The sequence below is a fragment of the Daldinia vernicosa genome, assembly GCF_022497035.1.
Source record: "Daldinia vernicosa strain CBS 139.73 unplaced genomic scaffold F5Y00scaffold_91, whole genome shotgun sequence".
Classification (NCBI taxonomy): domain Eukaryota; kingdom Fungi; phylum Ascomycota; class Sordariomycetes; order Xylariales; family Hypoxylaceae; genus Daldinia; species Daldinia vernicosa.
In genome coordinates, this window is record NW_025954007.1 from 47,464 (window position 1) to 65,204 (window position 17,741).

Below are 17,741 nucleotides of genomic sequence, written 5' to 3' on the forward strand. Positions count from 1 at the left end.
ATCAGTTGCAATCTTCGGACATAAACGCTGCATAAGGATTAAATTAAGAATTTCCATTTTTCAAGTAACATATATTGTCAAGAGATAATAGGAGCACCACAGAGGTGGCCGCCAAGCAGCAGGTCTGCATCCCTCCCCTATCCTTAGGATGTAGGATATCGATTTTATAGAGTGATTATTATATCTTAATACTAGAAGTTGTCTGTTGTCTCTAACTCTATACACCCTTGTACAATAGGGAGGAATCCCCTCCTCTAACTTGACTGCTTGACCGCTTCACTATCCCCTTTAAAGACTTTTAGCACTGTGTGAATTATCACTTGACAACCAAAGACAAGGCTTGACGTTGTCGGGTTGGATTACGTAGTATAGACGGTAGTATTTGCAGTTAAGTAACTAGCTGATCAAGGGATATCCTGTCTTGTTACTTTTAACCCCTTGACTGGCATAAAACAGCAAACCCACTATTAGTATCAATACATCAATATCGGCTAAGGAAGATAAACTGGTTCTATATTATTAGATTAGCCAATCATATTTATTATAGAGGCATATTGTAAGGTTTGTTTCTTTTATGTTAATGAATCGCGTTGAACTTCACGTACTCTACCGATTATAAAGGGTTTGCTGTTTTATGCCAGTCAAGGGGATGCTGCTACTATTACGTCATTGATGTCGATGCAGGCTAAATGCCGAGTCTAATCTGTTAAAGTCTCACGGAACACGGCAAACTCGACCATGCTATGTATTGCTGGGCTCAAGACTTGATTTCTTCGCATTGTGCCCATGTCCTTTGCAAACAAGTCACAGCGACAATGTTCCACACGTGGGCCGTTGTCGCACTTGAGGACATAGTAAAAACCTGTATCAGATGCATCTTTGCATTTTCGTAGGGTCAGACAGAAGGGTCTGGACTCTATAAATTCAGTCGTGACTAGAACAGAAAGACATTTTTGTGTAGTACAGTCGCATTATTCATCCGCGTGACGTTCCGAAGTGCTGAGCGTTACAAGTCTCTACAGTAGGTTGCGTGGAAAGTCGAGTCCTTGACGAATAAATCGACACATGTGGGTTTCTTATTGGACTTTGGTGGTGGCGTAATGTGGCTATCATCGGTGACTATCACAGCCATCACCGCTTTATCAGGCACCTAATGCGGTTCTAAGGCACGAAACCATGCTGTTATGCAGGGGTTATGGGGTTTAGGAGGGACTAAAAATAGAGGGCGGATCAGGAATACATCTGTTTCTAATACAGTTTCTATGTGTGGCACAGGTACCAGCTAACTAGGCAGCTAACAGATACACCTGGGGCACTTTCCACCGTTTAGGAAAGGTGTTAGATGCCAAGACCCGAATATCTGCGACTCCGAATTCCAAACTGCCTAAGCCCCGCCGATGCAGCGATGGTCGCATGTATTTGACATGTATTCGGACTCCTTCTTCCGGCTTTCCACACAATCAACCCATCACCATCAACTAGCCACAACAGCTGGGCTATGTACTAGTTGTCTCTCTAGATAGTCTCTCATGATATGGGGGGTCAATTGATGGTGTTTCCTTTTACTTATTAACATACCTCTTTTCGCCTCTCATTTCTCTTCTAACTGCCGACTTTCATTCGGATCACTGTCGTTTTTGACTCAAGAGTGCGCGCGACTTTTATCTTCGGTATCTTCGGTCATACCGCTTTCTTTCATTTATAACTTACCTTATACTTGACTTTTCATCGTTGACCGCCGAACACCTTATCCTCTGCCGGCGTGCTATGCGCATCGGCGACGTCTTCTCTTCTCGATGTACCACCTTCGTCGAATAACCATCGCTGCCGCCGTGCTTGCTGTCGTCGTTGTAGTTGTCACCGTACTACCTCGAGCCCTCAATCCCGTCCCACCAAACAAGGAAAAGCAGGAGGCTGACCGACAGTGGATCAATACATCCCCATATTGGCTTGATCGTCAGGCCTGTCGCTGGTTTAGCCTCTGCGGTCTACTGCATCTTAGAAGCGACCCTCCAGCGAAGCCAAAGAATAAAGACGATGGTCATCGACATGAACTGAGACGCCTCCTGGGAGAGGAAGGGGTTACAATATTAAGAGAAGAGAGTAACAATAAGAAAAAAGGGCAGCTGAAGGGGATACCCGACTATGTGCTAAATTATGCACCGCTAGTTCACCTCTATTCGCAGGAATTCTTCTGGCCCTCAGATATTGCTGACCACATCAAACATGTGGTACCGGACATAGACGAAGACAAATTGACGCTTAACGAGTCACAGCCCCTCACTTTAGCCAACTTGAACGAGTTTAGCTCCGAACTGGGATTCCAACATCTAAACAGCAAGGATGACGTAGAGTCACGCCCGAGCTGGCTTCACAGCAAGATGAACAGGCCGATCGCTTTTAACGACGAGGATGACGATAAAGAGCACGAAGACAACTCGGAGCCTGATAGTCGGTTTAGCGACGATACGACATGGTTCGACGTAGATCGTGATCACCCCTTACACCGAATTTCAGACCCACGGAAGCGTCCTACTAGCAGATCACAGTCGCAACGGCTGGAAAGGCGGTTCCAAGTATTTGATTCTCATGAAGAGCAAAAAAGACTCATGTCGCAAGAAGCGCAGAACGCGCAGAACAAGCCTGACGAGTCGGGATACTCTCGTGCGCCGGCTACTCTCGTTTTGGTAGATAAAGGATCCGGTATCGTGGATGCTTTCTGGTTTTTCTTTTACGCCTATAACCTCGGACAGACGGTCCTTGGTACACGATACGGGAACCATGTCGGCGATTGGGAGCATTGTATGATCCGCTTCGAGTCCGGTGTTCCTCGCGCGGTTTTCTTTAGCGAGCACGAAGGCGGCCAAGCATACGCTTGGCACGCTGTTGAGAAACGAGGAAATGAGACTGAGATTCAAAGACCGGTCATATACAGCGCTGTTGGGTCACATGCTATGTATGCCACGCCTGGAAACCACCCTTATGTTTTACCCTTCGGGATCCTCAAGGATGTCACGGATAAAGGCCCACTATGGGATCCTTCTAAGAACCTTAGAGGCTATTGGTATGACTATACCACTACCAAGGATAACGAGGGACTGGAACCAGTGAAGGAAAACGCTGATGAGCCGACGAGTTGGTTCCATTATAGAGGAACTTGGGGCGACAAGTTATACGGTCTCAATGATAGACGACAGTGGCGGCTGTTCGGCCAGTACCACTACGTGACGGGCCCTCAAGGGCCCAAATTCAAGAATCTCGGCAGGGAGAAAGTATGCCAAACATGGAGGTGCCGAATTATACATAGCATTGCAGAAGGAAAGAAAGGAAGCTGGCATTCATGAAGGATGGAAGGGTTATACCATAGAGAAGGGCACCACAGGCGTTAGCGGCTTAGATACCCCAGCGGTAGTTGGGCAACTTTATTTTATTTTATTGCTTTCTGTTGTTTTGAAATATAACGATTCATAGGTTCCTATGCAGACGAGATTTCCCAGATACCTGGTTCGTGGAAATGAGACCTTGGCCGCCGAATTGTAGGATAGTTGCATTCGATGTCAGGCTCTTCAGCTCTGCGTCTTCCCGTCCAATAACGCTTCGTAGACCCGTTCAGCTGCCCATGTGCAATCGTACCATGCCGATCCGATCAGGTTGTATCGCGTAGAATTCCACTTGTCTGGACACGAGAGTGCCTCGGCGTGTTTCCCCTGTGTTCGTACACCACCACCACCACATACGGCATCCCGCGGAGGAGCAAGGGGGTCCACCGAACCCCCCCTCCCCTGGGGAATTCTTCTCCTCCTTCTCCGCATCGCGACCCCGGATTTTCCTAGGGGGGCCCTTGGCGAGGTCGCGGTTCCTGATTGGTGCGCATGGAACTTCGTCGGGGTACGGCGCGCTGGAGACTGGAGTAGGTATTCCCTCCAGTAAGGAAATCCCCCAGAGCCCCGGAACGGGGAACCGTCGTCCCCTTCGAGTATCAAGCTCCGGGGTCTGGTTCTCCACGGTGGGCCCATGGGTTTGGGTTTGGAGGTAGGTGCATAGGTAAGTGTATATATATAAGTATGTCGGCGCCTTGTGGCCGAGATGAGCGCGTGCTGGTTCATTGAGTTGGTGCTTGTTGTTTGTTGTTTCCGGTTCCTCGTTTTGTAAGTGGAGGACGGCTTCTTTGGCATATATACCTACCTAACTACCTAGACATTGAATATCCAGGGCGACTGTATGCGGTTATTGTCAATATGAAGCCTCATACTTACCAGGTATGCGTATTATGTATTATCAAGGCCAATCGACACGATAGAAATCGTAGGTAGCTAACTCCTTCGCGCTATAGTTCCTCGTCGGCGTCTTCGCCTCGATGGGCTCGGTGCTCTTCGGTTACGACCTCGGTGTCATCGCGGGTGTCGTAGGAAGTACCTCGTACGCCGAACTATTCCAATCAAACGCAGCTCAAGAGTCAGTCTTCCGCATCCTACCTACTTCTTTCCTTTCCGGTTCTCGGTCCTAATCATACGACTACAGTGGAGCCGTCGTCTCTCTATTCACAGGTGGTGCTTTCTTCGGCGCCATGTTCGCGGGGCCGGCGGGTGATATGCTCGGCCGGAGACTGACTATCATGCTGGGCGCTATTATCTTCCTTCTCGGAGGTGCAATCCAGACTGCTGCGCAGACGATAAATTTCCTGTACGGCGGGCGGGCCATTGCTGGTTTGGGTGTTGGGTTCTTGACTATGATTATTCGGTAAGTTTGTCCCTTAATTTATATATATGATTTATATATATGAATAGAGGACGTACCGTGCTAATGATCACATATAGTGAGTTTTCGTCTCGGAGATATGGTCCTCCTATTCAGAAATGAGTAGAGTTAGCAGAGTCGATATACTGACCTTACCACCTCCAACAGCCGTCTACCAAAGCGAAATAGCACACCCCTCCATCCGCGGCCGCGTCACGGGCCTACAACAATTCATGCTGGGCATCGGTGCCTTCCTCGCCGGCTGGATCTCCTGGGGCTGCTTCATCAACCTGAGCAACGACGCGCAATGGCGTATCCCGCTCGGTATCCAGAACCTGCCCGCTTTAGTCCTAGCCGCGCTCATCCTACTGTTCCCCGAGAGTCCACGCTGGCTCGTCGACCACGACCGCGCCGAGGAGGGCCTGCGCACCCTGGCCAAGCTCCACTCCAACGGCGATGTAAACGACCCCTGGGTCCGGGCGGAGTTCGCTCAGATCCAGGAGACGATTAGCTTTGAGCATGAGCACGAGGCGAAGAGTTATATGGAACTTTTCACGAATCCGTACGTAGTATTTGGTTTATCTTATTAATGAAGCAAGGGGCCCTTTATATAGAGGTAATTAGGTAGCTAACCGTCCTCCTTTAACAGCTCCGCGTTCCGCCGCCTCTTCCTCGCCTGCGCTATCCAAGGCGCGACGCAGATGACGGGCGTATCCGCGATCCAGTATTTCTCCGTCACAATCTTCGCACAGATCGGCATATCTGCCGACGACGCGCTCAAGTATCAGGCCATCAACAGCATCCTTGCACTAATCGCGCAAGCCTTTTGTATGCTACTCATTGACAAGTTCGGCCGTCGACCGACTATAATCGCCGGTAACCTCGTCAACTGCCTTATGTTCATCATCGTCACCATATTGCTATCCCAGTTCCCGCCAGATACAAATTCTGGGAGTACTGCCGGTTGGGGGTTCATTATTGTGTAAGTAATTATGGTTACTGCTCGCCGCGGAAAAGATAACTAACACTCTTTTAACTAGCACCTGGCTCTTCAACATATCCTTCTCCTTCGCCTGCGGTCCACTCTCCTGGATCATTCCCGCCGAGATCTTCGACACGCACACGCGCTCCAAGGGCGTATCTCTCGCCACTATGATAAGTTTTGCTTTTAACACTCTCATCGGACAAATAACCAAGGTAGCCATCGATTCTGTCGGCTGGCGGTATTTTATCCTGTTCGCGGTGTGCAACGCGACCAATGCACTTTTCTTCTGGCTCGTGCTCCCTGAGACCAAGCGCGTACCTCTCGAACAGATGAGCACCGTGGTCTTTGCCCCCGACGCCCCTTGGATCGTGCTTGGAAAGCGATCTAAGGCATTCCGGGCCGCCGCCGAGGCCGCCGCCGTCGATGTGAAGGAGGTCGAGTTGAAGAAGGGTGAGATTTAAAGCAGGCGAGTGGATGTTTACGATAAATAATGCTTGTGGAAAGGATGTTAATCCATGTACTTTCTATAAATTATACGAAACTGGATATAACTTAGCAAATTGAGGTATGTGTATATCAGATATGGGACTTGACCGGATTCGTAGAGCAGTTCGTATAAACTCATCCTATATTTTCGAGTTGCTTCTTATACTTTAGATAAACTCCGAATAATAAGAATCATCAAATCCCATTTCAGATGTATCGATATTAAGTTTATCAAGCAAAGAGCAAACGTGGTAATCAAAGGCAGATCTTTGTGTAGGATATGGCACCCTGCCTTGGCAGTATTCCCATGCACTCAGAGTGTTGCTCTGAATGTATTTGATATTTTAATCAAACTATAGGAAATATTAGTATCCAAGACTGGAAACTATCGTACAAAATCAGGTATCATCAAAACTTTCTACTTCCATCACTCGACTTTTTGCGCAACACGACAAGCCATACCCTAGTCGAATAGTGACAGAGATAATCTCTAAGGGGTATATAGGTTCATAGCTTATACAACATTATTTTCCTACACTAGGCATCTAGGCCTCAAAAACATGGGGTCGGTATTCGACGTTCTCTAACACCGCGTCGAAGGCTTCCTGTACGTCTGCGTGGAAGAATGGCCGGTTAAGGCCATAAACGGGCACCTGGCGAGCGGAACTCTCGTCTTCGGTGATCGAAGGTGGCTGCGCGCCGATCTCTTCGTCGCCATGGCTCGTGCGCTTCTCGACCGCCCCCTTTTCTCCAATGTGACTTTCTCCAGAAAGAGGTGATGCTGCTTCCGCCAGATCGGCGACGCTAAAAATGGATTTCCAGCGACGGCCGGCTTCAGCATCTCCTTTGGGCCGTAAGAACCCGAAACCGGCGGCGACAAGGGCGCGACGAGTCCAGGCGTTCCTGACGTTGGCAAAGTGCCACTCTACCACGTCGGGTTGGGTATACTTATCTAATTGGTTACGCACGTCGATTAAGGCTTGAACGGAAGTCGCATCCACATTATTAATGGCAGAACAGTCCAGAATGATAGCTCTAAGAGTAGGTCGCTCTGCCGTATCGTCTACGACAACCTGGCCCTTACGAGGACCGGGGTTATTCCAGGGACGATCCTAGCGTAACATTAGCAAATGCAAATAGAGACTTAGGGATATCGAACTTACACCTAGCTGTCCGAGGGATGCCGGATCAGTCCTTCGCGTCGCTTTGAAAATTCCCGCCGTCAGCCCCTCCAAGAACCGAGTTGCGTTTGGATAGTTAAATAGCTCCGAAAATTGGTAGATAAACACGCCAGGATAGGGATGAGAAACAGGTACGCGAGGATTCGAGTTATCTTCGTGATCTAGCGGGATGAATAGATTGCGCTCGCTTGAAATGTGACCTTCCCTCAACGTTAAGGGGGTCTTTTGATCCTGGGATAAGAACTGGCTTGAGCTAGTACGCCTGCCGGGTCTCAAATCCCCAATGGTTCGAACCGTAGCAACACCGAGGAAACGTCCCTTCGCCTGGAACAAGCGGAAAATGAAGACGGCAAAGGATATGCAGACTGTAGTGTAGATACCATCCTCAATACCGTCGAAGATAGTTACCAAAACTCCAGCAAAGAAGATGATAACCTCCAAGGGGGAGATTCTCCAGAATTGATACACGACGTCCGGTGGAGACACAACGTCTAAAACTGCGTGGATAATTACGGCGGCTAGAGATGCCTGGGGGATATACCAAAAAACGGCCGTCAACGCGTAGAGAGCAAGTAGCACAACGACCGCAGTAATGACACCGGCGAATGGCGTACGCACACCGCATTTCGCCTTAATAGCAGTACGGGAGAACGATCCGGTAGCCGGATACGCACCAAGGAAGGGACCTAAGAGGTTGCTGACACCAATAGCAACCAATTCCTGCGAGGGATCGATGACGTAGTTATTAATACGACCGAACGACTTCGAGATAGAGATATGTTCGATCAAGACAACGATGACGGCTGCGGGAAGCTCGGAGGTAAAGAAGGAGAGAATCTTGGGATCGAGATTGGGAACCGCAGCATGTTGAAATCCTATATTTGTTAGCCACGTGCCACCGAACAACAGGTATATCATGTAAGTGGTATTCTTTACCTCGAGGAACTTCGCCGAGAACGCTGAAAAGAGGATCGTCACGGCGGTAAAGATTAACGCCGGCGCTAATTCCAGTATACAGCAATATGACGAAGGCAGTCCGGAGGGTAGAGACGAAGAAGAGCGTCTTCTCTCGGTGAGGATACTTCTTAGCTAGATATGTGCAAGTTCCCCTAATGATGTACAGCATGAGTAAAGCTGTAAGGCCCATAGCAGCATCGATGGTGGTGTATTTGAGGTTCTTCAAGGTGTTGATGATAACCAGATAAGTGGCATCTCGTGTTGAAAATCGTTTCTTTTTGCTGTTCATGCCCATCATCGTGGGTATTTGTCCGACGGCGATGTTGATTCCGGATCCAGTCATAAAGGCAGCAATCGAAGGCAGAGGGATGAAATCGACGATCCAACCAAGCCTTGCCAACCCTAGGAAACACACAATAGCGCCGACAATGACGGCAAGCGCAGATGCCACAACGTGACCCGGAACATCAGGGATAGCTGCCTCTGCTCTGCTGACGATGCCGCCGGTGACAGTCGACATGACCGCGACAGGCTTCAAGCGGGGTTAGCAAAGCATATCCTTAATACAACGGACAAAGGATACTACGAAATTTAGCGACATACTCCGATTGTAATATCCTTAGAAGTTGCAAAGAACCAATAGATAAGGACACCCATGAAGGATGAGTAGAGGCCATATTGAGGCTCAAGCTCCGCAAGCAATGCGTAAGCCATGCCTTGAGGCACGACTACAGCACCGACCGTGATACCTAAAGCCGGATTATGTCAGTCTTGCCCGTGCGATAGAGGGGCAGGGTCTAAGCTTACCAGCAATCAGATCACCCATAAACCATATCATATTGTATCTGGTAATCCAGTGAAGGAACGGGAATAGGCGCCAGAAATATTGGAGGATTCCTCGGGGCGTTGGCGTAATACTCACGAGCCATTCGACCGCGGTCGGGTCCTTTTCGTCGTAGGGCTCGACATTAGGATGAACTTGAGACGCGTCTCTTGAGTCGGTGCGCTCAGCCTCACGTTGTCCGTAAGGGTCGAGGTTTAGGTTAAAGAACCAGGCAAAGCCATGGCCTACTTTGGTTAAAGTAGAAGACATATTTCAGTCTTACACAGCACCAAATATGAACCCTAAGGTTATGTCGGGGCGCGCCCCTTGAAGGTCCTGAGTGTAAAGTTGCGCTATAATTCGGTAAGATTACAAGGCAACGCAACACAACACAACCACCCAAGTCCAGATATCGACTACTGACGGAAATTGACTTTGCAAAGGGTCATATAATATAACCAAGCTACCCTAGAGAAAATGCCATCAACGTGCTCTCCAGGGAGGTGGAATGAACTGCATGATGCGGTCGTATTTAATATAATTGACAACTGGAATATCTGCAGGCCAGAAAGGGCCGATGAAATGGATAACCCCCGGACGAAGATTGACGATTCTGGATCGCGCACCGAAGAAGGAGCATTGTGCAATTGGGATTTACTGTCGTGTATTTTCTTGGTGAGGACTGGAGGACCAGTTATGGCTTCAGTTGGACGAACGAGAGCTCTTGTAGATGGCGAGATGTGGGGCTCCGATGATGTGCGCGCCCTTGTAACAGGGATTATGCGTATTGTGATACCAAAATCTCTACTAAATCTCTACTAAAATCTATGTACCTTGTCACTTACACCAGCTGCACTTACACTACCAAGTTATACCAAGACTAGTTCTTATTGCGCCATGAGTTTAGGGGAGCCCAGCTCTCAGCCTCGATCCAATCATGAACCAATAGAAGTTTTATCCAACATGTGAAAGGGTCGTTGGAACTAACATCGTTACTACACTACGATAAATATTCCAACTTTTCCAACAGACCGGATCCAGATCTTAGCCTCCATCTACACATTACCTAGATCTACATATGTAAGGATGTATATATGGCCTAGACCTAAGGCAAGCTAAAGTAAACACGTACATACAAATAAGGAAAGAGGATGAAAGATATCTGTGAGCTGAGTCTCCATCGAGATGTAACTTAGAAGATCTGATAACTATGAGGTAAAGCATAGCTTTTCATACATCTTAGTATTTGCTCATCTCTCCATCCACGAGGATAATCGTCCCATAACATCTTCTTGGCAAGGGGGCCACCAAGGTCCAAGACGACGCGCCTCCCGAGGGATCAACCATTAGACTACGCTTAATAAAGTCTAGATCCTGACTTCCCCGGCAGTCTAATGTATTAGGACTCGTAATCAGCTTAACTATCTACCTTTTACCCAACATAATTACCGATTAAGGGCCCAACCGCCGAGTGACAAAAGCCGTTGTGTGTTTCACTCAATATCCATGTCCCCTATTATTATTAAAGAGAAACTTAAAGAGTTGATAAACCTTCCTTTAAAAACATACCTACTACGTCTACACGCGACGAAATTACCTATCTAGAGATTACCTAGGTGCCTATCAATCATCTATATGAGAATTCCAACCTAGAAAAGCGTGTGAGTGGATACTCGTCTTTTTTGCCGTTGCTCTTGTCAGCACTTGCAAGCATTATCATAAAATACTATCAGATACCTTAAGCAGAAAAATCAAGATAGGTACGATAGACTATTCTCAACTACACTTATCCTAGATATTGCAACTCGATCGTCCTCCCAGGTGTATCATGGGATGGTGGGCTTAGATAGTACCTACCTCTATCACAGTTCCAAGTAATTATTTTTCGGGCTAGAGGATGAAACAAAGTTAGTAAGATCCTGAAGAGTATCAAACACATGTTAGTCTATGAGATGCTATTATAAGTTAAGCTCCAATGACGATCTCCAAGAATATAGCATACTATAGTCGTAATATACTGCCGAACTTGGAGTTCGAAGCTTCCATTCGACCTCTCGGATAGGACACTAGCAATCACGTCATGAAGAGGGGAGGGCCAAACAGACGAGCTAACCTCATATTGTGATTCGCTATTAAAGCTTCGCGTTGAAGTCTTGAAAGGCCCTTGACGTAAGAGGCTCATTTAGTCTACCTATATAAAACTGAACGAAAGTGAATTGCAACAAAATCATCTGACGCCATAGACAAGTTGTTTGGTTTCGCCATCACGTTGTCTATATACTACTCCAAAATAGGCGTAAGTTACAAACCACTATTATCTATAGGAGTATATCTTGGTATTAGTGTAATAAATATGGCTCTATGCCATCAATTTGCGTAATTAAACTAAGGCCAAATTTATTGCCCGTTGAAGGCTTCTTTTCCCTCAACTTTACTCGGGGTATTGCGGATTCAGATACCCGATGAACCCCCTTTCATACTTAAAGCCTGTTGTAAGTTATTATACCCAGTAGCCGTGAGCCACGATATATTTAACGAGTATGCTAAGTGTATGATAACCCTTCAACTATAACATGCTACTATTTACCGGAGAATAATGCTAGATGCCTAAATGAAAATCTTAAAAGATAGACCCCAAAATCCAATCAACCAAACCAGACTCCAACCATGAACCACCAATGCATCATAACCCGAACCCAGCCTAATGCCCCTATATACACCGCAAGTAGAACCCCTAAGTCTTAGAACAGCGGCAACTGTTACTATCTCCGGGACCACAGCTCCCAGGTACCTTCTCCCACATGCAATTATTCTCGACTTTATGGATATCGCAGGGCACTTCGATAATCTCGATAGGTGTGCATGCCTGTCTGTCCAAGGTAAAGGTGATCGAAGGGGTCTCGCTCGGGAACGCGTAGCTGATTCCTTTCCCGAAACCTCCAAGACAGTACTTTCCACACGACCACTTCGTAAGTGTGAACACGCCAGAATCTCCATATAAAGGGGTTCTTCCGATATGGTTCCCGTCCGAGGCTCCATTAAGCCACTGACTCCCTTGACTTTCTGAGCTCTGGTGCGCCGTTCCTTGTACGTCTTTGATATGTACAGGGTCGTTGGGATTCACGGCGCGGCCTATAGTGCAGGCCTCGTTCCCGCAGATCTTGAAGCGCCCGATACGGTGCTGGCTGGAGTGGTCGGCTGCGCTGTAGTGCAACTGTATGCTATCGTAGCCGAGGGTATGGCCGTTTTCCATCCTGAAGACGTAGCATTTTCCTATTAACCGATTAGATTTCTCCGCGATTATGATAAAATATGCAAGAATAAATTAGCACATACCGGTAGTGATGCCAGAATCGCAACCTATTGGCCCCCTGCAGCCACCATCTGCAGCCGGACTCGTTCCCAGCGGACAGACACACTGGCCATCCACCATAACCTTCCCGTTGCTGCAAACCCAGCCACATCTAATGCCATCGTAGGACTGACCTATAGGGCAGCATCTATAGCCGGTATGGTCGCTCCCAACTAGATCGTGACCCTCGGCACAGCAATCAAATGCGGTATCGGGGCTCCCAAGCAGTCTCTGACCTGGCGCGCAGCAAGCTACGAATACCTGGTCTGCGTCGAATGTGAGACGCTTGCCGGTACCCCCGACGCACCGGAAAACATCTTCGAAGTCGGAGTCGGCCTCTTTGAAGAGAATCTCCTGGCTTCTTTGATCGATGCGACTGTCATGGTCAATCTGGGCTATTTCGACATTTCTCTTGTTAAGGTCGCGGCGGATCGCTCCGAATGCGAACGGTAGTCCGACACTAGAGGCGACGAGCCCAAGTCGTAAGAGCTTCATGATGATGGTAGCTCTAAGCAATGCTTTGAGCAAGCGTCGCGATGGAAGATTAATTAAATATCAATGATAGCGATATCCCTGAACTTGCTGTTGGGATCGGATTTCTTCGTAACTTCATCGTGCTGGGAAATTTATTAGTTTTGATATTGGTAGTAGACATCAAAGGGCCGATTATCAAGGCGGCTTTCACATCTACCTACAACTCAACGAGGTTGCCTTACTGCCACAAATACACGTTGAACGATTCACAAAGCGACGTAAACATAATCTTCTTCCTCATTGCGCAGCTATGTATTGCTGTCAACCAACACGAGACCTAAGTATAGAGTACTAATGATCTGCGCTGAAGATAAAATCGAAGGAAGGCTGCTCCCGCTGGCAGATTTCTTGGTTATTCGATAGATGAACGTCGATCCACACAGGGAGGGACGATGCTTCAGGTACGTAACTCGCGAATCATAACTTTTGTATAAATTACGCACTACGTGGTCGAGGGGTTTAAAATCCGCGATAGGGTCTGTGTTACCGCCACGTCTCTTGACCTCAGCTTTCAGCTGGAAGCATAGTTGTCTCTGCCAAGAGTAACGAAGGCTATGAAGAGGCAATTTTGAGGCCTTCGTCTGTTTACTGGTACAGAGTGGAGATAGGGACATTCGTTTCTTACTGGTTTTTCGGCGGTGATGGAGTTCGACTTACGATGCGTGAGGAGCCGAAAGCCGCTAAACCGTTAATATATCAAAATAATTTATAGGTTTAAATATTAAAATACTAAAATACCAAAATAATAAAATAAATAAAATAATAAAATAGTAAAAATTTAAAGTTATAATTAATAAAGAAAAAATTATTATTATAAAAATAACGTTATAATTAATTACGTTTTATATATAATATATTTTTAAATTAATTATAATTATATAAAAAGTTAAATAAAATATTTTTATTATTAATTATTTTATTTAAAATTTTAATAACTTTAACGGCTTTTATTAATTTTTTAAAAATTTAACGTAATAATATATATATGTAAAAAATGTAATGTATTTATATTATTATATTAATTAAAGGTTTATAATTTAATTATTATAAAATTAAAAGGTTAATAAAAAAAATAATAATATTTTAAGGAATTAAAATATTAATAAGTTATAAAGTTTAAATATATATATATATAAAGTGATATTTAATTTAAATATTAAGTTATATAAATAATTAACGAAATTAAGTAATTATGTAATTTTTAATTGTGATATTAATTATATATATATTTTAATTGTATTAGTTTTTTTTTTAAAAAAAAAAAAGATTTATTATAAAATGGTGCTTTTTTTTAAAGTTATAAATAATTAATAAATTTTAATTTATAAAATATAATAAATTTAATTAAAGTAAGTTTTTAATAAATAAAATATTTATTAAATAATTTTTAATAAAATTAAATTAAATTAAATATTAAATAATAAAAATTATAATAAATATATAATATAATAAAAGATTTAAAATTTAATTTAAATTTATTTATTAATTAATTATTTATTATATTATATATAAAAGGATTTTAATTTTTTTTTAAATTTAAAAAAAAATAAACGTTAATAATATTTTAAAATATATATTATATAAATTATTTATTAATTAATTATTTATTATTTTATAATAGTAATATATTAAAGATAATTTTTATAAAATTAAAAGGTTAATAAAAAAGAAAATAATATTTTAAGAAATTAAAATATTAAAGGTTTTATAATTTATAATAAAACTTAAATATATATATATTAAAGATGTTTAATTTAAGTATTAAATTATTGTAAATATTTAACGGAAATAAATAATTACGTAACTTTTAATTATAATAATAATTTTTAATATTAAGTTTATTAATATATAATATATATAGTAAACGTTATTTATTAATAATTTTTAAAGTATATAAAAGGTTTTATTTATTTAAAAGATTTTTAAAAGAATTTAATTAAATATATATAACATTATAAATAAATTTAATTTAAAAAGTAAAAAAATAATTATTTATTATAAATATAAATTATTAAATTATATATATAAATTAAAAAGTATAAATTAATTAAATAGTTTAAAAATATGTTATTTATTTATAAGTTTAATAATTTTATAAATTTTATTATTATAAGATAAAAATGTTAATAAAAAAAAAATGATATTTTAAAAAATTAAAATATTAAAAGTTTTATAATTTAATTTAAAATTTAAATATATATATATTTAAAATATTTAATTTAAATATTAAATTATATAAATATTTAATAAAATTAAACGATTATATAATTTTTAATTATAACGTTTATTTATAAAATAAAAATAAAATATATAAAGTTTTTATAAATAAATATTTATAAAAATAATAATATAAAATTTGGTTTTTTAATAAATTAATATTTATATAATTATTATTAATAATAATATTACCACTTATATTATATTAATTTTAAAAGGATAATTTTACGTAATATTATAAAATTGTAATTATGTAAATTTAAGTATTATATAATTGAAATTATATATATAAGACTGTTTTTTTACAATTTATTTTTTTAGTAAATTTTTTTTTTTATTTTAACTTTATTATAATATTAAAAAAGACTTTTTAACGCGTAATTTATATAAATTAAATAATTTTATTTAATATATTATTTTTTATAATAAAAATTATAATATTATTATATTATTTATTATATTATTTACCGTATTATTAATTATATTATTTTATATATTATTTTATATTATTACGTTATTTATTTTATTATTAATATATTATTTAATAAAATGGTAATAATATTAAAATTAATAATTGTAAAAAACTTTATTAAGTTAATAAAATTAATAAAGTTAACCGTTTTTATTATCTTTATTATTTTAACCGTTATTATTATTTTAATTAAATTTATTATTTTTACCGTTTTAATTATTTTAATTATTATAGTTAAAGCGTTTAATTTAATTATCGAAACGGTTATTAAGTTATTTACTACTTTAATCGGTTACGTTATATGCGTTATTAATGTTATTTTAAGCGTTTTAATAAAATTATTTAATTTAATTAAGGAAATAATTTAAAAATAAAAAAATTAAACTTAATAAAAAAACCAAATTTAAAATTATTAATAAATTTAAAAATGGTTTAATCTTTAAGTTAATTATTATTTTAATATAATTATTATTAATATTTTTATTTATTATAAACCATTATTTTTAAATATAATATTAAATAATAAATAATATTAAAATAAATTTTATATTATTATATATTTTTTTTATTATATAAATTTATTTATATAAATTTATAATATATAATATAATAGTTTTTTTAAATAATACGCGCTTTTTTATTAATTAAATTTTAAACTATTTATTTATTTAATAATAAATATCTTTTAATATTATTATTAATGGATTTTTTAAAAAAACTTTTTAAAAAAAAATAAATTTATATTTAAATAAATTAAAAGTTATTAATAAATTTTTTAAAAAATAAATTTTTAAAAATAAAAGAATTATAATTAAATATATATTTATATTATTAAAAAGTTATAAAAATATTTTAAATAATTTTATAATAAAGTTTTATATTAATTAAAGATTTTTTTATTTATATTAAAATAATTATTTATTTATTTAAAAATAAAGATAATTTAATTTATATTAAAGGAATTAATTTATTTTTATTATATTTTAATAATTAATTTATTTTTTATTTAATTAAAGATTTTTATTAATTATTATTAAAAAAGTTTTAATATTATTATATAATTTATATTATTCTTTAAAAAAGGTTATATTAATAAAATTATATTATTAATGTTAATTTAAAATTAATAAGAATAAAGTTAAATTAATTAAGTATTTAAAAAAGTAAAATAAAAAATATGTTTTTTAAAAGATTTTTATAAAGTAAAAAATAATTATAATTAATTTAAATAAAAATTTAAATATATTAAAGATTAAAAATAAGGTAATAAATTTAAATTTATTAAAATTTTTTTTTTTTAAGTTTTTAAATTTTTAAAAAATTAAATAAAATCTTAATTTTAAAAATATATTTTATAATAATTTTTTTAAATTTTTTAAATTTTAAAAAATTTTTAAATATAAAAAATTTTATAACTTTTAATTTTTATTTATTTTTTATTTTACTTATTTTTTTTGATTTTTTAAAATTCTTTTTTATTTTTTATATATTTATAAAATTTATATTTAAATGTGTTTTTTAATTTATAAATATAGTTTTACGTAATAATATGTTTTTTTTATAATTTAATTATAATAAATTTTTTAAAAATTTTTTAAAAATATATTTAAATTAATATATAGTAATAAAGTTATATAATATTATAAATTATATGTATTATAAAGTAAAAAACGATTAAATTTTAAAATTAATTTTAAAATATTTAAATAAATTAAAATAAAATTAATAAAATTAATATTTAAATTTTTAATAAATAAAGGATTTTATAAAATATTTTAATTATATTAATTAATATAATTAAAAAATTATTTTAAATTTATTAAATAAATTATTTAAGTTTATTTTATTAACTTTATTTTAAATAATATTTTATAATTTTAAAGTTATAAAAAAAAATAGGTATTATATAATTAATTTATTTAAATATATATTATTAATTTATTATTTATTTAATTAATTTATATTTTAAAATAAATTATTTTTTATTTTTAATTTTA

General features: G+C 38.4%; 5 protein-coding genes across 5 annotated transcripts; 2 read left to right on the forward strand and 3 right to left on the reverse strand.

Annotated features, from left to right (window-relative positions):
- Positions 1 to 1,660: 1,660 nt before the first annotated feature.
- Positions 1,661 to 3,767, forward strand: F5Y00DRAFT_219962 (uncharacterized protein). The gene has a single exon (XM_048005644.1). It carries the CDS (start codon positions 1,797 to 1,799, stop codon positions 3,342 to 3,344), a length of 1,548 nt encoding a protein of 515 aa, XP_047859893.1. The 5' UTR covers positions 1,661 to 1,796; the 3' UTR covers positions 3,345 to 3,767.
- Positions 3,456 to 4,490, reverse strand: F5Y00DRAFT_219936 (uncharacterized protein). Its single transcript, XM_048005642.1, has one exon. The coding sequence runs from the start codon at positions 4,173 to 4,175 to the stop codon at positions 3,567 to 3,569; it is 609 nt and encodes a 202-aa protein (XP_047859894.1). The 5' UTR covers positions 4,176 to 4,490; the 3' UTR covers positions 3,456 to 3,566.
- F5Y00DRAFT_267054 (general substrate transporter) lies at positions 4,239 to 6,183 on the forward strand (the record flags this gene model as incomplete). Its single annotated transcript, XM_048012022.1, has 7 exons — positions 4,239 to 4,259; positions 4,334 to 4,455; positions 4,522 to 4,740; positions 4,818 to 4,840; positions 4,906 to 5,299; positions 5,387 to 5,719; positions 5,778 to 6,183. 7 exons carry the CDS (start codon positions 4,239 to 4,241, stop codon positions 6,181 to 6,183), a joined length of 1,518 nt encoding a protein of 505 aa, XP_047859895.1.
- Positions 6,184 to 6,405: 222 nt separating this feature from the next.
- On the reverse strand, positions 6,406 to 9,542 carry F5Y00DRAFT_219941 (sulfate permease). The gene is made up of 5 exons (XM_048005643.1): positions 9,154 to 9,542; positions 8,950 to 9,095; positions 8,326 to 8,878; positions 7,372 to 8,264; positions 6,406 to 7,320 (listed from the first exon to the last, which is right to left on the reverse strand). Exons 1-5 carry the CDS (start codon positions 9,437 to 9,439, stop codon positions 6,754 to 6,756), a joined length of 2,445 nt encoding a protein of 814 aa, XP_047859896.1. The 5' UTR covers positions 9,440 to 9,542; the 3' UTR covers positions 6,406 to 6,753.
- A 2,112-nt stretch (positions 9,543 to 11,654) lies between these two features.
- On the reverse strand, positions 11,655 to 13,713 carry F5Y00DRAFT_249822 (uncharacterized protein). Its single transcript, XM_048009652.1, has 2 exons — positions 12,506 to 13,713; positions 11,655 to 12,442 (listed from the first exon to the last, which is right to left on the reverse strand). The coding sequence occupies exons 1-2, from the start codon at positions 13,014 to 13,016 to the stop codon at positions 11,904 to 11,906; spliced, it is 1,050 nt and encodes a 349-aa protein (XP_047859897.1). The 5' UTR covers positions 13,017 to 13,713; the 3' UTR covers positions 11,655 to 11,903.
- Positions 13,714 to 17,741: the final 4,028 nt, after the last annotated feature.